General features: G+C 38.9%; 2 protein-coding genes across 2 annotated transcripts in view; both read left to right on the top strand.

The window, feature by feature from the left end:
- Positions 1 to 12,637, top strand: part of LOC144651462 (multidrug and toxin extrusion protein 2-like) — a 36,959-nt gene extending 24,322 nt beyond the window's left edge. The window contains exon 16 of the mRNA XM_078511403.1: positions 11,685 to 12,637. Within this exon, the coding sequence (XP_078367529.1) occupies positions 11,685 to 12,070 (386 nt within the window). The 3' untranslated portion in view covers positions 12,071 to 12,637. The remainder of the gene's footprint in view (positions 1 to 11,684) is intronic.
- The window catches only part of LOC144651464 (multidrug and toxin extrusion protein 2-like), a 44,911-nt gene that overhangs the window by 5,208 nt on the left and 15,823 nt on the right, over positions 1 to 23,880 (top strand). The window contains exons 6-14 of the mRNA XM_078511405.1: positions 702 to 799; positions 1,389 to 1,502; positions 2,597 to 2,664; positions 3,547 to 3,655; positions 4,985 to 5,060; positions 6,444 to 6,513; positions 7,167 to 7,299; positions 8,620 to 8,657; positions 9,645 to 9,701. Of these exons, the coding sequence (XP_078367531.1) occupies positions 702 to 799; positions 1,389 to 1,502; positions 2,597 to 2,664; positions 3,547 to 3,655; positions 4,985 to 5,060; positions 6,444 to 6,513; positions 7,167 to 7,299; positions 8,620 to 8,657; positions 9,645 to 9,701 (763 nt within the window). The remainder of the gene's footprint in view (positions 1 to 701; positions 800 to 1,388; positions 1,503 to 2,596; positions 2,665 to 3,546; positions 3,656 to 4,984; positions 5,061 to 6,443; positions 6,514 to 7,166; positions 7,300 to 8,619; positions 8,658 to 9,644; positions 9,702 to 23,880) is intronic.

The following is a 23,880-nucleotide window of genomic DNA, read 5'->3' as shown; positions in this document are numbered from 1 at the left end:
TAGCTCTGTTTATCCTTGGCGACCCAGGGGCAGTTAGTGGAGGCGGGGGGAAGTCTATACGGGCGAAAAAAAATCGGCAAAGAAAAGTCAAGAACGAAAAAAATAGCTGTATATAGACTTTCCCCCACCCCCACTAACTGCCCCTGGGTCTCCAAGGATGAGCTCCGTTAAGGCCACAAATACATCAAAATCCCCATAATGCTGCCCCTTTAAGGATGTATTGTGAGTTAAGCAGTTTAGTTGAGAGACGTGCAAGAGATCTAGAATCCCGATTTCCTGAGTCCTTGGTTTCTCAAAACTCTTGATTTCTTGAACCAAATTTGGTTTCCCCTGGAGGTCCGAGAAATTGGGAATCTGTAGTATTTTAGAGATTTTCTATAAGAAAGACAAAAAGCAGCGATGAATGGTCCTTCAAAAAATGCATGTCTCACAAAATTGTAGCCAAATTTCAGGGGTCTCGTTGTCTCGGATTTTTTTTCGAAGCCTTCTTGAAGACTCGATTTCTTTTGAAAGGCTAAAAAGGTCTTGGGCTCCTGGAAAAAATATCAGTCTTGGCGTCTCGCAACCCTCAACACCCCTACAAAAGCTCTCATCCAATGCCTCATGGTTCATATTTATTTAATTCTTTCCGACCCAATGTATGGTACGGTACATGTAATTGTATAAATTAATAGTTTTCACATAATTGTATTTTTTTACGGAGGAGTAGCATTCAGCTGGGCCCTTTCAACAATGACTATGTTTTTGTTAATGTTTGCCTACATGAAAGCTTTCAAGCTGCATAAACAAACGTGGCCAGGTAAACTGACATGTGTGTGTTCATCAAAGGTGTGGATCATAAAATAACCATTGTCAGTTACTTATTAACAAATCTTGGAACACAGAACTGTGGTACAGCGAAGATTGTTCCAACAACAGCCATACCCCCCCCCCCAGAAATCTTTTTGGTTTTAACCCCACCCACTGTAAATTCCAGTTTAGCTTCATACTTTACTTGGCTTTTGTGCCACCCCCCCCCCCCCACCCAAACCCCTTTCAGAATTTCCAAGAATTTCCATTAATTTCCTTGAATGGGGTGTAAATCTGGTTTATAACAAATTATACCATAACCGAGAGAATTCTCGGGAAAACGTACACTAACGATAATTCGTTAAACAGGCAAAAACTAACGACTAGCAAACGAGTAACAAATGACTTTTCACAACGCTCTAACGACTAGGTAAACGACTTGAACACTCAAGCCAAAATTTCTAATGACTTGCGAAAGCCTAACGACTTTTTAAAACAACTAACATCATAATGAGTACATTTCCCAGTCCCTTGACACTTCACTATACCCCGGTCTCATTGTATGGTACTAATAAAACACTGTTTAAATTGCATTTCAGGTTGGACCACTGACAGTCTGTTAGACTGGGGTCAGTTTATTAAGCTTGGTGTGTCTGGAATGGTGATGCTCTGTATTGAATGGTGGAGTTTTGAACTTGGAGCCTTTTTAGCAGGTAAAGTAAAAACCTGTCATGATTCAATTTAGCACCCTTCTTCTTATGAACACCCTTTTTTTTTTTGCGTCTGTCTATTGAGGTGTTAATGCATGGTGTGCTTATTGATTTAAGTTGTAATACATGTTTTACTGGGTACATGCAATGTGTATGTTTGATAACTAAATTGTTCACACCTCACTCTTCAAATAAAGACAAAGACTTGTAGTATCACATGCCTGTAAGTACCAACCAGGGTCTTGATAAGTTCAATGATGCAAGCTAGGGGCTGGGTCCAGGAGCTTCTTTCCCAGAAAAGTTCAGCGATTAACTAAAGGTGATTCACATGAAAAATAACTGCTCATAGATTTCCAACCAAACTTTGCCAGTTGGTTGTTTACCCTAAGGGAACTTCAATTTTGAATTGGGGTCACCGTGTTTGTTTAGGAGTGCTCAGGAAGACCTTGTATATACCACATAATTGCTTTGCGAGTACTGGTAATTAAGTACATGTTTTTGGTGATTATGTGTTATTCTGCCATAGAAATTGATCTGTATTTATTTTATAGAATGAATTTGATCGCTATTCTCAAACTAAGAGAAAAAAATGATAGGTCATTATACTCGTTTGTGGGATGCGCAGTTGCCTAGTGGTTAGCGCGCTTCGCTCCGAGTTGAACGACCCGGGTTCAAGACCAGGCCGGGCGCTGCATTGTGTTCTTGGGCAAGACACTTTACTCTCACAGTGCCTCTCTCCACCCAGGTGTATAAATGGGTACCAGCAAATTTACTGCTGGGGGTAACCCTGCGATGGACTAGCATCCCATCCAAGGGGGAGTAGTAATGCTCCTAGTCACTTAATGCTACGGAAACCGGGATAAGCTCCGGCTGTATGGGCCACTTGGCTCTGACACAGACTTTACCTCACCTTTACCACCATACTCGTTTACAAGAAAACAATGATTTGTCTCTCCAGAAAACTAAGCAATGTAGAAATAAAGTGCCCATTTTGTGTGTGCGTGCTTATTACGCTTCTGCCCAGTAAGGATCGGCAATGCAATACTAGGGAATCACCTTAAGTCGCGCCAATGAGTGTATTGTTTATTTTTCAAAAGGTACCTTTGGTGAGGTGCAGTGGGGAACCTATGGCATTATTTTCCAGTGGGCAGCATTTCTTTTTATGGTAAGAAATAATATTGCTTGTATTGTACTACATGTAGAAATCTTGATTTTACAATGAATAATGAACTAAGTCCCTCATAATAATTACTTGACAAAACACGGTATTACCGGTACATCTGCTTTCAGTATTACATACATAGCTGCTTTCTGTCAACAACCATCTTTTGAGATGCTTAACAAACAACACGGATTGAAATCCGCCAATCCGAGCCCACCAGCATGACCTTCTGAACTTTTGGGCTCATTTGCATGAGACCAACACCATTATGCATCTGTTTTGATTGGCTCATTTCAAACAGCACGTGAAAAGAGGATGTCGAAAGATGAATGTAAAAAGACATCTATGCACGTAACACTGAAAGCTGGTGTAAATGTGTGCAAAACACGATCTTGGCCTAGAGCAATGAAAACATTGCCAAAGAAAAGTTTTATTGTACAGTACAGTAGCTTTTATTCATCTTGGCACATTTCTAAGCTGTTCTCCATAGATGTCCATCAACATGAAATGACCAAATTCTGCGTAGTTTCTAAATTTTGAAACTCAACATTGCAGTCACATTGAGGTCATAAGCTACAGTTTTGTTTGGGTCATAAATAAGTTTTGGTTTTGCATTTCATTTTGTTGTCATATTGTTGTGCTCGCTAGTAAGGCCTGGTTTGTGCCTTTTTTTGTTTGTTTGTTTTTCTGGAGAAATCACCCATAAGGTTCATATTGTTTGAGAAGAAAAGAGGTCACATTAATTTATCAAAATAAGTAACTGAAATTTTCTCTGTCTTAACGTTTTTATTTAATTGTCTTGATGTGACCCCAACCATCATTTTAAACGAGTCCTCTGTGGTATTGGCCACAGTGTTTAACAATCTGTACATTAAAACTCTTTAGATTCCTCTTGGAATAAGCGTGGCTGCTGGGGTTCGTGTTGGAAATGCTCTTGGTGCTGGTAATGCACAGGCAGCAAAAAAGACAGTTAAAGTGGCACTTTTACTTGTTGGTAAATTAAAGAAATATAAATATTTATTTCATTAAAAAGTTGTTTTAGGCTGATGCTCTATAATATAGAGTTTTTTTCTAGCAATCTAATTGTCAATTTTTCGCACTCGATTCTTTTATTGCGCATACCCCATAAAAAGGCTGTTCCACATAAAAAACTAATTTACAATAATTATTATTCCATGAACACACATTGGATATGAGATGGTAGATAGCCAATGAGGTGCGTAGGGCCAAGTTGGCTGTAACTATCTCATATCCAACAAACACGAAAGAAATAATTGTTTTATACAAAGCACCCATATAATTGCATTATTTGAGCTCCCTGGCTGTTCTCGCTAACGTGTATTTGAACCTGTCATATCTGTCATCCATGGTATATGAGCTCATATTATTTAATACAGTTGAACCCCGATATAACGATATGCCAAGGGGGCAGTAAAATTATATCGTTATATCGAGGAATCGTTATATCGGGGTTCTGTCCCATACATTTTACTATTGCCGGGACATAACATATTCATCGTTATATCGGGAATATCGTTATATCAAAGATCGTTATATCGGGGTTTCACTGTACCGTGGCCTGTAAACCAATCAAAACTCAGGAATTGCAATATACCATGGCTAGTCATAGTGCATGCACAATAGAGTGCTCATGTTTGGATTTACAATGCAGGCATTTGTGCAATTCCCATTGTTTATCACTCTGGAAACTATGAAAATCAAACAACTGTTTGTAAAATACTGGTACTTTATTATTTTTGACTTATAAATTCTATTTAAGGTCATTGCCCTGTATTGCATTGCGCATCTTTACTGCGCAGAATTTTACGCGTAATAAGCGCGCGCATAAACAAAATGGCGGTTTTTCTCTGTGCGGCTTTATAGACCGCAGGAGAAGTAAATTGTATAGCTTTCTCGTAAACGAGTACATGTATGGTGACCTATTAATTTTTTCTCATATTTTGGGTGTAGTGATCAAATTCTTTCTGTAAAATGAACACAGATCAATTCCTATGTTTAAAAAATAAATTATCGCTAAAAACGTGTACTTTGCCAGTACTCGCAGAGGAATTATAAAGAAATTATATGGAATATACAAGGTCTTCCTGCTCCAAAACGAATGTGGTGACCCCCCTTTTTTATTTCAAAATTTAAGTTCCCTTAAAGTAATAAACCAGTAGGCGAAGTTTGGTTAAAAATCTATGTTCAGTTTAATTTTGGGGCAGTGACCTTAACATAACAGTTTATCTTCATGACAGCTGCCCTGGACACGGCACTGCTGTATGTACAACAGCTGGATAATGTATCTCTGTTATTTTCACAGTGTGCATAGAGCTTGTGGTATTTGCCGTCTTCTTTGGACTTCAGGAAACCACTGGAAGGCTTTTCACAGACAATAGGTTTGTAATGTCATGGTAAAAGGCAAGGTCGCTTTGTTCTATTCACCTCCCCAGAACCACTTGTCCCTCTTAGCCAGCAGAGCCAGCTAAATGAGGCGTGATTTGATTGGCTAAATTTTTTCAACAAAGCGAATTTAAATCTAGCCAATCAAATCAGCCATAGTAAAATCTGTTACAGCAAAGGGATTTTCAAACAATTGATTTGATTTGTCAAATTTGAATTTCCTTTTGTTGAAGATTTAGCCAATCAAATCATGTGTCCCCAGAGTCACTTGTACAATAACTATGACAAAATCGATAAAATACAAAAAACAAAATAAAAATAATTTTAAAAAATCTTTAAAATTTAAGTATTGTAAAGTAGGTAAAGGGAGATGTGGCTAAAGAAGGTTTATTCTGGACACCGGAGGGAAAGCGAGCAAGGGGAAGGCCTAGAACAACCTGGCGAAGGTTGGCCGAAAAAGAACTTTAGTTCCTGCACCTGACCTGGAACGGGATCCGGAAGGCGGCACAAGACCGCTCCCGCTGGAGAGAGACTGTAGAGGCCTTATGCGTCCAATGGCGCGAAAAGGATCGATGATGATGATGAAAGTAGATAAAACCTTGAGAGACACCTAGCGCCTGGGTTCTGTAACTGATTAACCTTAACCCAGGTTTTAAAGGTGATCAAGGTTTTAATTTTTGCACAGAATTGTTGTTCATTACCCACATTTTGTGGAGTTTGAGAGTATTTTGACATCAAAACTACAAAACAGAAAATATAAACATAAAACCTCGCTTAAAAGTTATAAAACTGAAATCAAAATTGACTCTTATTATTATTACCGGGTCCTGACTGTTATCACGATTTCTCTGAATCTTTCCTGGCAGGCATCGTTGGGTGGTGATAGCAATTAATTAATATTAATGAGTATTATGGTGTGTCGGTAGTAGGCAATACTGCTGATACGCCAAAGCCCCCCCGGGTTTCCACCCTAATGGAGTTTTGGGAGGGTTCCCATGGAATCAAGAAAATCTTAACCCTGGTGGGATTTGAACCCACGACCTCCGGAGTAGATTTGTGGGAACCCTCCCAAAACTCCTTTTAAAGGGTGTAAACCAGGGGGCTTTGGCGTATCGGTAGAATGGCCTACTACCGCTACACCATAATACTCATAAATATTAATTAATTGCTAACTATATGGGTGCCACGTGGTCCTATCGACATCTATATCATTGGGTTGTGCTGTGTTCTCGGGCAAGACACTAGTCTTACAGTTCCTCCCTTCACCTCGGTCTACAGATTAGCAGTCTTTAAGTGCTTAGTGATTTGCTTAGGAATTCTTCGCTTATCTAACTAGGTTTTTGAATAGCTTAGGTAGACTTGTTCATTTTGTCTTGCAGTGATGTTTTATCATTATACAAAAAGACTATTCGTTTGATGTCAGCCTTTTTTTTCTTTGATGGAATTAAGGTATTTTAAAATCATTGTGAAAACCACTAAAATTAAGTTATTTTAGCTATTTGGGTTGATATTTTTCTCAGTTTACTCTGCAGTTGTTATAACTAATCAACCTTTTATAATAGTATTAATACCGATATTTACATGATTACTTTCTAAACTTCGAGGTTTGGAAGTCTGTAAAAACCTCTTTTTACTGAAAAAGTCAGTGATTAGCGAATAGCACAGGTGTTTTATTTGAGCGATCCGATTAAAAGTTTTTTTAAAAAAATCAAATTGAATACCCACTTCGTCACACCTCAACTACTTCAGGGAGCCAATCAATAAGACAATAATAAGAATTTTATCATCGCTTCGATAAAGCATTTTAAAAAATAAATAAATAATAATAATTTAATACTTAAAGATAAAACCAAAAGATTCACAAAAAAATAGTTAAAAGTACAGTTAAAAACTTGCCAAGAATAAAAATTAAAAGTTTAAGATTAAAATTTAAACAAAAACTAAAACTAAAATTCGTGAGAAGTCGTGCTCTAGCTGTAGCATGTATAACAGACCTATGTTGTACTTCAAGTAGAACTAAATGCCTGTGCTAAGTAGGACAAGCTTACATAGCTGGTGCCAGAGAACTGTATACAAATTCAAGTTCATTGTTCTCATTTAAGGGTGCCTGTAGTGGAATTGTTCGAGGCTCTGGCCGGCAGACGATTGGAGTGGTATTCAACTTTATATCTTATTGCTGCTTTGGGCTTCCTCTTGGCATATCTTTGATGTTTTTAGTCTTTGATGATGTTACAGGTAGGGAAAAAAAGTCTTTTATTATTACACCTTATGATAAGTTTAACAGTCAACTTGGCATTGTCGCGATATTTTAAGTCTTTTTTCTGATTACTTCCAAATTGAAGGAAACCTCAAAATAATAGTTGTGTAATGTAGGAAAACTACAAAGGAGTAAACAAAACGCGAAAATAATCATGGATGGTTTTGACTGACGAAGATTAAGACAGATTACGACTGACAAACTTGAAAAAACTTGCCAGTTTTTTCAAGATGGGTTGTCCGTGACTGAGCTCCTTTAACGGGCGTGTCTTCAAAATGGACATCCGGAGTTGGTCAGTCATTTGGAGTCAGTCATTTTCTGGAACTAAGCCGTCTCTTTAAGATGCACACCTCTCTGAAACGGCTTGTTTGCTGTGTCATTCAGTCTTTTGTTTACACCCTCTCACCTGTCTCCCTCACGTCAACTAAAAATAACCATTCTATTGTCTTGATTGCTCCCAAGGAGATTTTTCTACAGCTACCTTAGAGTTAAGGAAATAAAATCAGTGAGATGAGAATAATCAATACCATGCGACGAATCGAGCTTTTGAATGGTGCACTAAGAACACCCTTCTTTGACTCAAATTGATTCCTTGAGTGTAGCAATAATTTTATGTTTCATTGGTTGAAACCCAAATACGTGCTTAAAGGGAAAGTTCACTCCAGAATGGCCATTTATTTTCTTTACGTCAAAAACAAGTGTACACAAAGATATGTTATTCACCAAAATTTCAGCCTCCAACGTTCGCTATAACCCTTCGAAATCTTTTCCGAAACTCGACAACTCAACGCCGCCATCTTGGAGCTGGTAATGTATGCATGACTTCAAAGAGCTCAGCCTGAAGATTGGTGGGAAAATTTAAATACTCGAAACTCCTTGTTTCTTCGTTGTAGGTTTTGTTTGTCAAAATGCCTGTTTGTGCAGCTCCATTTTGCTCAAACAGAGCGCAAAGAAATACAAAAACAAGGAGTTTCGAGTATTTAAATTTTAAAATTGGCGTAAAGAAAATGAATGGCCATTCTGGAGTGAACTTCTTCTTTAACAGTAAATAGAACGTTAGAGTTTTTATTCACGACCTGTAACCGTTTCGTTTACTTTTTTGCGGCGGTTTAAAAAAGTTCGCAACATCTCGCATGCAAATCCACGGTCCGGGCTGTTGTTGCCCCTAGAGATTTGTACAAAATGGAAGCGTGTCACGTTATACTGCATTCCATTTAGGGGCTATATCGTATATTGCAAATACGATTAAGGGTAGCAATCTTATCTGACTTTCTTCTTATTTTCCTGTTGTATTATAGGTCTTTGGATTGGTCTGTTTTGTGGAACACTTTTACAGGTAAGCATTTACCAAGTGAATGGAACTTCCTATCAGTATAGCTAGTATAGGGAACTGGTTATGAAACTCGGTGAACATCAAAGAAATAACTCTTTGTTATGGTTGTTGGGCTCCGGCCCTATCCCCCACCCGGGGGCAAGGAACTAAGAGATGGTTGTTGCGTTCCGGCCCTATCCCCCACCCGGGGGCAAGGAACTAAGAGATGGTTGTTGCGTTCCGGCCCTATCCCCCACCCGGGGGCAAGGAACTAAGAGATGGTTGTTGTGTTCCGGCCCTATCCCCCACCCGGGGGCAAGGAACTAAGAGATGGTTGTTGCATTCCGGCCCTATCCCCCACCCGGGGCCAAGGAACTAAGAGATGGTTGTTGCGCTCTGGCCCTATCCCCCACCCGGGGGCAAGGAACTAAGAGATGGTTGTTGCGTTCCGGCCCTATCCCCCACCCAGGGGCAAGGAACTAAGAGATGGTTGTTGCGTTCCGGCCCTATCCCCCACCCGGGCGCAAGAACCTAAGAGATGGTTGTTGCGTTCCGGCCCTATCCCCCACCCGGGGGCAAGGAACTAAGAGATGGTTGTTGCGCTCTGGCCCTATCCCCCACCCGGGGGCAAGGAACTAAGAGATGGTTGTTGCGTTCCGGCCCTATCCCCCACCCAGGGGCAAGGAACTAAGAGATGGTTGTTGCGTTCCGGCCCTATCCCCCACCCGGGTGCAAGGAACTAAGAGAACTAAGAGATGGTTGTTGCGCGGTTATCACTTAAGGCCCGTAATACAGGCAACATTTTTGTTCAACTTTGTCTCGCAACATTGTTGCATTGCGAGTTGAACGAGTTGTTGCCCGTGTTACTACCGCACGCTCAACTTGTCCTTTAGCAGTTGCTGAAATTTCATCTGTTATTTATTTGAATCTAAGCAGTGCCGTTGAAAGTGAATTAGTTGATACTTTGTTTCACATAAACTATGTAAGGTTTTCCTATTGATTTTGCTTTAGGCCTTCTTATATGTGACTATGCTGTGGAGAACAGACTGGGAGAAACAGGGCAAGCTAGTGAGTAGTTCTAAACGCCGGGCAAAACGAGGATGAGAGTTGATGAGAGTTCAAACTCTCGCTCACCTTTGGCATGGAACTGTTATGAACTCTCATCGACTCTCACGTGCTCTCGTCAACTTTGAACGTGCTCAAATATTTCATGAGAATCGATGAGAGTTTGATGGACTCTCGTTCTCGTTTGGCCCGAGTTGATGATAGTCGATGAGTGTTGACGAAAACTCTCATCAACTCTCATCCTCGTTTGGCCCGGCCTTAACATTTTAATGTATGGTTACAGCACGTTCTTTACAGTAATTGTTGGTGCATTCTCACATTCACACACGATAATAAAGATTTAGCTGCTTTGTAACCATAGCTGGGAATAGCAGATTGGAGCAGTTTTCAATTGAGTGTAGTAAAACCAAAACCAAAGTAATTACACCAGCCAATCACAAAGGACACAGACAATCTAGTCAGCCAATTAAAACTCGAAGCAACTACAAGTCGCAGGCACGAAGCGCGGGAAAACGTGCGTGGGCAAGTTTTGGTTTTACTTCTGATTGGCTAAGAAGGTGGCGCGAAATTTTTAAACCAATCAATAAGCGTAATGATGAAAAACCAAAGCAAACGCAAATTATTTTCGACACTCAAGTGAAAACCGCTTTACTGTTGAATGATTGTATTAATTATTACACTACTTTGGGACATGCGCAGACTGGAGTGACGCAACACTTTCTTTGCCTGCTCAATTCACTCCAGTTCACTCCAGCGCTGCAGGCTTGCTGCTGGCTCGCTGCAGGCTCGCTGCTGGCTCGCTGCTGGCTCGCTGCTAAGCTCAAGGGTGCTGTCTTTTGTGAATTTTACAGTTACACGTGTTTACCATTTTAAAACCAACACATGTTGTGAAACAGGCACTGCAAGTGATTCAGTGCTATGAAACAGAAGATATTGTAGTCAATATGAGTTTGTTAATTTTTGATTTTATTTTAACCAGGCACAACAAAGAACAGGAGTCAAGTCTGTAATGGACCAAACATGTGACAATTTACTAAAAAAAGAGTCGGGTACGTATTACAAATTCAAACACGACGTTGGCTTGGTAACACGACATATGTTTGTGACGACGTGCTCACGTGACACCTAACAGGGTGCGCGTAGTTACATGACAGCTTGCCGTAGTGAGAAGACCATTTGAATTGCGGGCTCAACCTGCTTACCGCAGTGAGAGGCCTGAAAGTTCTTGTAATACAGTAAAAGCCCGCGTATAAGAACCTAACATTTAAGAACCTGTTAGGCTAAAATTTCATTTTTAAGCTCCCTTCACATAAGAACCATTTTAGGCTAAAATTCTAAAACAGGTTCTTATTTTTTTATTGTACGAGATAAATACAAATTCCAATCCTCTGTCAGTGGACATTTTTAAAGAGGAACTTTGACATTTTATCATGTTATGTTCTTTTGTGTACAAGATTTATTGGGAATTATTGTGAAGGTTACAGAATAGGTTTGATTTTAACAGAATCAGATTAAAATAGTATAGTATTTTGCTTACCTAAGCCTCCAAGAATACTGTTATTGGACATTAAAGACCAGATCATTTAAAAATTTTACTTTATTTCTTGAACAAAAGTTAAGAACCTAATTAAGAACCTAGTAAGCCTAATTTTACACTAAATACCATTTATATAAGAACCTGTTTAGGCTAACTTGAAAAAACCTAGGTTCTTATACGCGGGTTTTTACTGTAGGCCATTTCCGAGTTACCCTCTGTCTGTTTCATAACGAGTCTACGTGCGAAACCATTCATATGAAAATGAGTTTCACTTACAGATCCATTTGCATGCAAATTAAACTCATTTTCATTTGAATGGTTTCGCACGTAGACTCGTTTTGAAACAGAGGCAAAGGGTAACTCGGAAATGGCCTATTCGCCCTTAGCGTGAACAGGTTGAGGAAGGCTATACATTATCAAAAAGCTCACATATTTACCCTGTTTTTCAGATATGATTCTTTCAACTTGGATTTACAGAACGTCGTCTCTTCCTTTCTTAAGCCGTTTTCATGCTGACAACACTCAATTCCGACTTGCGTTACTGTCACGTGACACGAGTAATGGTCAACATGAATTCACGCAACAAGAAAATGAATCAAAGGCAACAACGTGCGATATTAAAGACCGTAGCAGACTAACATCATCAGAGAAAAAGTCTCTTGTCAGAAAACGACTTATTCCCTTAATTATTACATTGTTGATATTAGGCGCAGCAGTCGTGATTCGCCTTATAGTCCCTTTGCCGTCCCCACACCAGACGGCGTCCGTTAGTAATGATACACATAGTCATAACATTACTAGCAATGTTACCACCAAATCGCCAATATTGGATTAATTGCAAATTAATGTAAGAGTTTGAGCCTTTTCTGTTGTCACGCAACTTCTTTGCCAAAAAGTGAGAAGAATCGTGATGGCACCAATAACAGTTGCGTGACAAAAAACCATCAGACATGTGGGGTGGGGCTGGGGAACTTTCATTGAGCACGTGCAGTAAGATGTTTGTTGCACCGTGATGTTCGTTATGTACTGTAAGTAATGATGAAACGAAGACATTATTTTTATTATATAAATAAGAAACCATACGCTCAATTCTTGTTCGTTTTTAGTTATCTTTTTATGGAACCAGCGAGAAGATAATAATAAATAAACATTCTTAATGACACTTTCTTTATTAAGAAAGTACGTTTTTAAAAATAGTTCCATTTTAATTATAACTCCAAAATCAGGCCAGAGTGGGGCAGTGTTTCAAATAATAGTACTTCTGACTCTTATATTAGTTAACATGGTAATTTCAAAAATATATTTTAATATAAAAAATGTATATTTTAAGAAGTATTTAAAAATTATTCCTAATTAGTAGTTAACTTATTAAAATTTTGTTATGTGTTTTTTAACGTTTAATGGAATATGCCTGTATTTATCAATAAAATGTTAAAAAGCAACAATTATGCACAGTATAATTTTTGTTTTCTTTTTTAATAAAGTACAACCTATTTGTTTTGGTTGATGTTAGACCAAGAAAAAAAATCAGGGAGCAAATCTGCATTGTTTGGCTTGTTCTTTATTATTATTAGGGACCTTCAGTTCGGAGTACAAGTACGAGATTGAGTACGAGTACGACTTATGAATTTCAATCTAGTTACTTTTTTTGTCTTCGTGGAGGCTGGGAGAGCAACAAATTTTGGCCTTAAAATGTTATTTTAATAGATATTTCTGTTGCAGTAAAACTGTATGAAAATGCTTACCTTCAAAGGGGCTTTAGCATATATTTGGGGGAATTTTCTCATTTGAAAGTAACGTTTTGGATTTTTTGGAGCAACTTTTTAGCATTTTTGCGAGCACAATCGGGACAGGCCTACACCTGAACCTATACCTTAATCCATAGTTCTTTTTCCCATCGTATCGATTCGTACGACTTGCAGGCGTTTTCCCAAGACCTGATTTCCCTAAATTTTTTGTTTGTCTCCTGTATGGGCGGCCGTTACCACCAAAAATACAAGGATTTCAAATAGATCAGTAAACATATAAATGGTCTAGGGATCAGTTGCAGAGTGGTATAGCCAATAAAGAAATTGTTTAGCCAAGTTATGAACGGTGTAGGCGCCTGTGTCGAATTGGATCATGACATTGTGAAATAAACTAACCTAAATGCGAGTAGCTTAGCTCTTGCTTGTAAAACAGTATAAGATAAAAAGAAATGGTCTAGGGAAACCAAAAATGGGCTAGCATTCAATGTTGCAACAGCACAGTCTATTTTTGAACGGTCTAGCGTGACATCAAATGACACAGCGTTGTGTGAAATAGCGTAGCATGACATCAAATGGTCTAGCGTAGCATGAAACGGTATAGCCTTGCGTTAAATGGTATAGCATATCACAAAATGGTTTGGTTTAGTTTCGAGCAGCTTAGCGATGCATTATTGGAACAGCTTTTCACCAAATAGTCTAGCATCAATGAGTTGCATGGTTCAGCGTGACATCGAATGGTCTGGCGCCGAAACCACCAAAAATACAAACTGCAAGTTGAACAGCCAAGCGTGAATTGGAACAGCGATCTGCGGGGGGCATGACGTCAATGAATGTGAAAAATGGCGCCAAACCATCACAGTGAGATGTGAACGTCGCCATTCAGTAATATTTCGGTAAGTTTTTTTCCTCTTGTTGCTCCACTGACATTATATTTTTTTCGTCATTGTTCATTATCAATGATACCCGAAACAATTTCTAGCACTGTTTGCCGGTCGCCAGCTTGTGATACAGTAGAACCGGCCTGACAACTCGAACTCTAAATAGAAGGGAATCGAAAAACAGTTCGAGTTTTCGGGGTTTCGAGTTTTCGGGGTAGACTGAATATTCAATTTTCCATGTTGATAATTGTTTTTTTTTTACTGATTTTAAGCATTTTAGTGTACAGTACAGTGCAAATAAAATTTATTTCCTAAGAAACTCTCACACGATCAAACATTTTTGAGTTATTTTTTCAAAAATAGCTCTTTAGTCGTCGTGTCCTTGTAATCAGTCGGTGGGTCAGTGAAGTATGTGTGTTTGTCACACCAATCAGACTTCAGGTACTATCAGAACCAATAAAATTGCAGTTTATAAAGGGGAAGCAATCTGACGTAGTCAGCAATTTCGTTCGAAGTTTTTAGATTAGAAGGAGGCGGAATCGGTGAGTTGTGATTTAACCCTGGATTAAAAACGTTTTTCGTAACGCCCGCCTGCTTACAACGCACACGCCGTGAGCAAAAGGCCCAACACTAACTTGTTATTCGTCTTATTCGAGCGTACGTTTGGAGAGGCTAGCTTTCCATTTGCACAAAGCAGATTTGAAGAATAATGTGGTCATTACTTTTGCCATCCGCTTTGCGAAGTTCGTTGGGAAATTGGAAAGTTTGTTATGAAGTTGCCAAATAGGTTGCGAGTTTTTGAATCAAATTGTGAGCTTCGATACAAAGTTCCCAACTTCGGCCCGAAATTAATAAAACCTTCTATAATTATGTTATCAAAAAGGGCTTTGCTACGCTAAACTGTTGGAAACAAATGTCATAAAAATAAAAAACTTTTATGTAAAGCGAGCCGTAAACACGTCTCGAACAAATTAGTCTGTCGCGTCGCGTCGGCTTCGATTAAAATCAATAAACCATCCAGTTTCATCCGGTTTACAAACGCAGAAGACTTGAAATTGAAGACAGTGAAGATTATGCCTCACAGAAATCGTTAAATATGTGTTTTCATACAAAAAAGTTAAAATTTGACCAAATTTCTACCTGCATAAAATTTATTTATCGCCAAATCACTTGCGTGATCGCTGATGCGAAACGTTGTCTTGCACTTCAAGCTACCAGGGGCGTATCTAGCCTATAGGCCCGTAGGCCCGGGCCTACAAATTTTTTTAGCCCACTCATATTTTTAAAATGTACTATCAAGAGATAATTGTGGCTGAAGCATTTTCAAGATGAAATAGAAAGCAATATGCATTACAAATATTGCAACTACCCTTTCTCGATTAATCAAGTCTCTAGTAAGTAGAAATTTTTTGGCTGCGTGACAGCTGTTCTTTAATGCATAAAAAGGAAAAAAATACGGTTATCGTGTTCGAGTATAAAGTGCCAATCTAACAAAATAGCGTTCCAAACGTTTCGGGCTTTTTTTTAATAGCAGGACGTCTTAGTTCACACCACCGACAGTAGCCAGTCTGGTCTTAACGTGGGAACTTTTCCATGCACGCACGCTCGCTGCTGCACCTGTGATCGAATTCTCTTGACCCCGCCCTGCAGGATCCCAAATGCTTAATAGTTATCAAGGATGCTTTCACCTGCGAAACAACCGGCTCAGTGTATGGCATCTCTTGCCGCCGTTGTTCTGCGATCTACATCGCCGAAACTGGCCGCACGCTACAGCAACGTTTCGTTGAGCGCAGCATCGAGAAAAACCTGCCAGGCTTTCCTGCCGCAAAGCATTTCAAAACAAATGGCCACACTATTCAAGATGTACAAGTCCGTAGCATCATGTTCTGCGATGGGAACAACTGAACGAAAACGTCAGGAAATGCGACTCATCTTCAAACTGGGAACAAGTCAGCCACGCTGACTGAATGTAAGTCGTCGCGCGCTCATCGCGCGCGCAGCTTGCATTGGAACTTTAAATCTCTTTTTTCGTGACCTTAGCAAATTTCTCAACGAAACAGCAACTTGACTTCCACTGATAAAGGGCTAAGCTCGAAACGTCTGGAAGGATATATTGTTAAATTGGCACTTTATACTCGAACTCGAGAACTTTATTTTACAAAGTGATAGATAGGTGTCGTTAAAGACAAGTGCGTTTATATATTTAACAATGAGTGAATATTGCCAGACCATTCTCGGCAATGACATGCCAAAATTTAGGTGCTGCCGGATTGCACTTTTGAGAGCCATTATCTGGAGCATAAAACCGACCCCCCTCACCCTCCAGAAGCGGCCAGGCCTACAACTCTTCAGAAAGCTGGCTACGCCCCTGGCTACTTCAACTTTCCTTGACAAGCTCTAAAATCTTCGAATTCAGAAATCGCCATGACTTTCGAGCAACATGTTTTGTTTCTCCTCAACAACCACTAACTTCAAAAAATCAGTCGGGCCGAAGTTGGGAACTTATCGAAGTTCGCAATTTGATTCGCAAACTCGCAACGTAATTGGCAACTTCATAACAAAGTTTCCAATTTCCCAACAAACTTCGCAAAGCGGGCGGCCAAAGTAAATTGAAATCAACTGTAAAACATCTCGTTCAAACATTTAATGAACCGGTACAAGTATTAACTTTGCTGTTAAAAGCAACTACGATCGAGAGCAAAAACAGAATAAGAGCGTGCCATTCCGTGACAATTCGATAACTCAATTAGTTCTTGTTTGTTGAATAGAATTTAGGTTGTGAATGAACGAAAATCTTTGTCGAACAGTTCTGACAGAAAACAAATACTCCAGGTGTACTGCGCTTTAAAGAACTTTCCCGAAGAAAGTGGTTTTTGATTTGATGCGTTTATTACTTCGTTTATTATAGTACTTTTCGTTCAATGTCTATATGGAATCGTGGCTTTTTCGAGAAAAACAAGGGTATCGTGTAGTGTTCGTTTTTAAAAAACAGAGGTCTCATGTTACAAAAGTGAGAAAAACAACAATATCATGTTTCAGTGTTTGGCAAAAAGCCAAAAGTATTCCGTAACAAACAAAAGTAACACGTTACGGTTGCAACAAAGCTAGCAACAAAATAACCGCTTAAACAGAACATAGTTAGTAGACTATGAACAGAATAAGAACGTGCCATTTTGTGACATTTTGATAATTGAATAAGTTTTTGTTTTTCAATTAAATGATGAAAATTTACATATTGAATAAAACAGTTCTGATGTATCAAAATGCACGTAAAAGTTATTTTGTTTGCAAGCAAATTTTGTGCAAAAAGTGACTTCGTGGGCCGCCATACACAAATAGCTCAACCCATGGCATAAACCATCCCAACAGGACAATCACCCAGTTTCACCCCAAGCCACCCCATAAATTGAAAAAATAACTCCTGCACGCTTAGCGTGCCTATGTTTATGTAAAGAGTGGAACATGACTGTCAAATACGAATATCTGTTCGTTGTTCAATTAAAATTAAATCTGCTGCAGTGTTTGTTTTAGTGTTTAAATCTAAATACAAGACAAAAAGAGCTGGTAGAATATTTCAATGGGCATCAGTGGCGAGTTGCAAGAACCAGAATTCGAGTAATCTGGGTAAATTTGACCAAGATAAACAAAAGTTCATAGTTCGAGTTAGCGGGGTTGTTCGAGTCAGATCCGAGTTCGAGTTATCACGGGTTCTACTGTAGTTTATAATTTATTTCGATGGTGCACGAGTCAGACACTTTGACCAAAGCAATTTTTACGCTTAATGTTCATTTGTAGAGCTCTTTTTCCATTGTAAACCGAGCTTATTTTCATGAATTTAAACTTTGATGGCTCCTTATTTCAGACGTCTTTGAGTAATCAGCGGCAGAGAAGACCATGGTTGTGCCTAAATAGGACCGCTCAGAGGGACAGCCGAGGAGTACTAGAGATGACATTCCGACTCGGCTGGCTCTCGGAAATTTCTCGGTTAATCCAATATGGCGTCTCATTCTTGACTTGTTTTGTGGCTACAAACTCGCATCGAGGAGGAAGGAAGATAATACGAAGAAAAGTATGGGTTTTTTTAATATGCTAGGTTGGAAATCGGATTTCACGTGCACTTAGAGGCTCGTTTGAAAAGCATTCGTTCTACTATATAGGAATGAGATCAGTTCTCGTGTAGGATAGAGCTATTAAACTTGTGTCCCTCTGACCGGTACTATGTAAGAAGGTAGTACCGCTCAGAGGGTCGCATTTCATATATAAGTATATTAGCTCTGTAAAGTCTTGCTTGGATTTTTTTTTTTAAACCATCACAGGCCTTGCTGTTTAGGTGTCTGCTAGATCAAATATTATTAGAACATTTTTGGATATAAAATTTATTTAAGTTATTGTGTTGTTGTCCCTTTGACCGGTACTATGTAAGAAGGTAATACCGCTCAGGGGGTTACACTTCACAAGTATATAAACTCTTTAAAGTTTGATTGGAATTTTAAAACAGAGGCGAAAGGTAACTCGGAAATGGCCTATTGGCTGTTTAAATGACACAAATATGCTTTGAAATATAAAGAGAAATATAGAGATTAAACTTTGGTCATTTGTCTTATTCCATGGTATAATTTTTATAATTTCCCAGTTCCCTGACAAGTGTATTACCTTAAAAAATCTCTATACTCCTCCACCACAAAGTAATGAAAATTCCTGAGGGGGGTTGGAAGGCTATTATCAAAAACCAATCAATTAATTAAATATACAAAGTTAAATTGGAATTTCAAGGTGGAGGAGGGGCTGTAGGTGCATAAAATATTTGAAGGTAAGGAGAGAGAGAGAGAGGGAAGAGCATGCTGATGTCTTCAAAAGTGGTGAAATAAAGTTTCAGTGGACTTGCCCAGGCATCCTTTCCATAACTGCAGATAAAAATTTTCCTGTTTTACGTTTTACTAGATGTTAATTGTGCAGATGGATTAATCTACCAATTGATTAATACAAAGATACACATTTATAAATAAATAGAAAAAAGCCAAATTATGTGCATGTAAATATAACTGGCCATGGAGGAGCTGGAGTTACTTGGGTCAAATTTTGCTCAGTATAATTATGCTGCTACCATATCAGAAATCAGAACCCTTACCCCATTATAGTCTATTTTGTGGCCAATTATAGTCCCATCTTAGTCATTTTTGGGACTTACAGTCTTTCTGGTGTGTTTTTTCGCCAATAATAGACCCCATCTAGGTCACTTTTGGGCAAATGATTTCCCTCCCCCCCCCCCCCCCCCCTCATGGCGAAGCTACTTGTGGGAATTATATATTTACCAGACCAATCAGCAAATTTGTTGCAGGGCCAGTGGACAAAAGATTTGGGGCAAAAGGTCAGTGTCGTTGTTTTTTTATTCATTTTATTTATGTCAGAGATTCCAGTCCAGAGAACGTAAACATCTAGCCGTTTTCCATGTACCTTCAATTGTCTCGCTGAGTAGTTTCATTCTCTTTGCAATCTGTCATTTTGTTCTCTGTACATAAATTAATGTCTTCGATACACATTCTTGCGTCGATAGTTGTGGCAATTTGTACTCCTAACGGGGTGGAGTTAGGCAAAAGAACCTTTCAGGGAAATGTTTTGGTGCTTTCCACAGAGACAAAAAGGGGGTAAAAGTATCTCTTTAAAATCTAAAAGTCGCATCGAATAGTTGTATTTGGTTGGTGAAACACCCAAGCCTCTCTGAAACAAAGAGTTGTATTGGTAGTCTATTTATATAATAACTTCCACATAGCGGCATACTTACCTGAGGTAGAAACTTCCCGGCAAGTTTTTTTTTTTTGCATAATTGATTGAAAAAGAAAAAAAAGCTTTTTATCAACTAGGAGTTTTGTGAAGGAAAAAGGGATGAAAAGGAGAACACCCTTCAAAGAGGAGGAATTGAAGGAACAGATCCCTGAGGTGAAAAATAGACATTTATTAACACAAATAAAAAGTAGGTACCTACTTACACTGAGTACAAGACTTTGATGCAGAACAATACTTCTCTACACAAACAGCCAAATGAACACTTCACTGACAGCTAGGATTTCATTGCAATTCTAATGAACAAAATGTACCAAAACAGCACAACCAGGATGACTGTGGCGTATTCGTGTGCATGGTAAGACAGTCTGTTCTTGTTTCTGGGTTGTTTTTTATATCAGATGCAACGTATCGCAATGAGAAATGTCTCTAAGCTCATCACTGATATTTGGAGGCTAAATCAGTGTCGACTTGAGGTAAATGACATAATTTTTCAGTTTGCAGAACTTATCAACAGGGGAGCAACTTCAAACTTTGCTCAGGTATTACCGGTAATAACCATTCACAATTGCCAACACATTTAAATAATCTACAAACACAATCTTTCCATTTACTGATGGTATCTTTTTTAATTAAGAATGACATCCCTGCCCTGGGAATACAAATCAAGAGACAACTTATGCAAAACTGCCTCTAAGAAACTTATACATGACAGTTGACAGTGGAAACATTTCATAAGAGCAATCTTCTGTGTAATAGCAATCCAGAGGAGACTTAACTATATGTCATATACTAATATATATGAAGTGTGACCCTCTGAACAGTTTTATGTTCTTATATAGTACCAGTTAGGGGGGCAAGTCAACAATTTAAAACAGACACGCTTAAAAAGCCAATGTGACTGTAGACTTAATGGAGGTCATAGACTTGTATATGAGGTGTGACCTTCTGAGCGGTACTACCTTCTTACATAGTACCGGTCAGAGGGACAACAACACAATAACTAAATTTTATATTCAAAAATGTTCTAATAATCTCTGATCTAGCAGACACCTAAACAGCAAAGCCTGTAATTGTTTAAAAAAATTCTACGCAAGACCTTACGGAAGTTATATACTTATATATGAAGTGTGACCCTCTGAGCGGTACTACCTTCTTACATAGTACCAGTCAGAGGGACAACAACACAATAAATAAATTTTATATCCAAAAATGTTCTAATAATCTCTGATCTAGCAGACACCTAAACAGCAAGGCCTGTGATGGTTTAAAAAAAATCCAAGCAAGACTTTACGGAGGTAATATACTTATATATGAAGTGCGACCCTCTGAGCGGTACTACCTTCTTACATAGTACCGGTCAGAGGGACACAAGTTAGCTCTATCCTACACGAGAACTGATCTCATTCCTATATAGTAGAACGAATACTTTTCAAACGAGCCTCTAAGTGCACGTGAAATCCGATTTCCAACCTAGCATATTAAAAAAAAAAAACCATACTTTTCTTCGTATTATCTTTCTTCCTCCTCGATGCGAGTTTTTAGCCACAAAACAAGTCAAGAATGAGACGCCATATTGGATTTACCGAGAAATTTCCGAGAGCCAGCCGAGTCGGAAAGTCATCTCCAGTACTCCTCGGCTGTCCCTCTGAGCGGTCCTATTTAGGCACAACCGAAGACCATGGTGAGCAACCTGATATCTGTTATCTTGTCATTTGTCGAGCAAAGCATATGATGTGACCGCTCGATGCGGATTTGAGAGAAGGGTAGCCAGTAGGCATGAATAGATTGTGCCGGTAAATTTAGGAAAAGTTGCTTCACAATATACCCAAAAGTTGCTCTAAAGTTGCTCAAATATCAAAAAGTTGCCGCCAAAATTTAGAAAAGTTGCTTGCTCTCTAGAGTGAATTTTGCGTTTTCTAGAAATTGAAGCGCTTGCAGGTTTACTAAGAGTTGCCCCAGCATCTATGGCAACCTCAATGGGGTCAATGTCTGAATTATTTTAATTTTCCTCGTCGAAAATTCATCTGATTGCGATGCCATAAGTGATTCGCACTTCAGCAAATACCAAGATGGCCGGCGGCAGGCTTTATGTTGCAGCGAGAAACCGCTGGATTTTTAAAAGCGCCCGTTAGATAGATAGCCGCTGTCCAGAATTCGTGGGCGTAAAGCAAGTGTTATTTTATTGTCATTTTATTGTATATCCTTAGTTTTAATAAAATCAGTTTTGATAAGACCAGTTTTAATAAAATTCTTCGAAATGAAACGACTTTTTATGGTTTGGATCGGTTTTATATCAGTTTGTTGCTCAAAAGTTGCCAAGGAAGGCAAAAGTTGCCCTAGGTTGCTGTTACTACAAAAAGTTGCTCAAAACGCTAAAAGTTGCTCAAAAGTTGCCGAGCACAATCTATTTATGCCTAGTAGCCAGGATAGGAATAGCTTTCTATGTTCATTTTTAAAATCAGATTTACATCTTTGTTTCCTTTTTTTGTACAATATTTAATCTGTGTTGTCGTGTAAAAAAAAATGGCAGAGAGAAGGGTAGCCAGGATAGAAATAGCTTTCTATGTTCATTTTTAAAATCAGATTTGCATCTATTTTTCCACTTGGTGGCTTGAAAATGTGTGACCCACCCCTTCCGCCTTGCTCAAAAACCGACTGACCCACCCCTGATAGGGGGCCAAAAATAACATGACCCACCCGGCCCTTTGCTAAAATAATGTAGAAGAAAAAAAAAGTTCGTGGTCTTGAATCTGTAGGGAGTCTATAAAAGTTGCGTTAAATTTATGCGAGGCATTTACAAAACTGATATTTTAAAGTCTCGATTGTGATTCAGGTGAATCAAGAAACCTTATTAGGTACGTGTACCATTTTTGACATTTTTTTTACCGTGCCAAAATGTCTCTGTCGTGTAAATGGGCCTTAAGCGATTTCCTAAGCAGCCGAAAGTAAAATTCAGTGCACACTCCAGCATTTAGCCGTTGAATAGTTAAATAAATCAGCAAATAAATTTAAATACTGCCGATTTTTTTAACGAGAGCACATATTAAATATTGTACAAACAAAAACGAAATAAAAATGTAAATCTCATTTAAAAAATAAACATAAAAAGCTGTTCCTATCCCGGCTACTCTTATCTCAAAACCGCGTTGAGCATTCAGTCACATCACATGCATTGCGTGACAAACGACAAGATAACAGATATCAGGTTGCTCACCATGGCGTTTCAACTCTGCTGATTATTCGTGGCGGTACACTGTGACTGAATTCCTCAAAGACTTCTGCAATTAAGAGCCATCAAAGGTAAAGCTCGGGTTATGATGGAAAAAGAGCTCTACAAATCGACATTAAGCATTAAAAATTGCTTTGGTCAAGGTGTCTGACTCATGCATCGCCGAAATATAAACTATAACAAGCTGGCGACCGGCAAACCGTGCCATTTCAGGTATCATTATCATGAACGACTACGAAAAAATATAATATCAGCAAGGCAACAAGAGGAAAAAACTTACCGAAATATCACTGAATGGCGACGTTCACACATTATTGACTAAGTGGTACGCTTTGCGCGGCTGTTTTAGGCTAGCAAAAATTTGTAACCATTTGTAATTGTATGTTTTGTATTTTGTGTTGTGGATGAATAAAAAAAAAACATAAATAAATAAAAAAAAGTGGTACGCTCGCGTCTCAATGTGATGGTTTGGCGCCGATTTTTCACATTCATTGACGTCATGCCCCCCGCAGATCGCTGTTCCAATTCACGTTTGGCTGTTCAACTTGCAGTTTGTATTTTTGGTGGTTTCGGCGCCAGACCATTCGATGTCACGCTGAACCATGCAACTCATTGATGCTAGACTATTTGGTGAAAAGCTGTTCCAATAATGCATCGCTAAGCTGCTCGAAACTAAACCAAACCATTTTGTGATATGCTATACCATTTAACGCAAGGCTATACCGTTTCATGCTACGCTAGACCATTTGATGTCATGCTACGCTATTTCACACAACGCTGTGTCATTTGATGTCACGCTAGACCGTTCAAAAATAGACTGTGCTGTTGCAACATTGAATGCTAGCCCATTTTTGGTTTCCCTAGACCATTTCTCTTTATCTTATACTGTTTTACAAGCAAGAGCTAAGCTACTCGCATTTAGGCTAGTTTATTTCACGATGTCATGATCCAATTCGACACAGGCGCCTACACCGTTCATAACTTGGCTAAACAATTTCTTTATTGG

The sequence above is a fragment of the Oculina patagonica genome, chromosome 4 (assembly GCF_052425735.1).
Source record: "Oculina patagonica isolate OP01 chromosome 4, crgOcupat, whole genome shotgun sequence".
Lineage (NCBI taxonomy): Eukaryota > Metazoa > Cnidaria > Anthozoa > Scleractinia > Oculinidae > Oculina > Oculina patagonica.
This window is presented reverse-complemented; position numbering and strand designations above follow the sequence as displayed.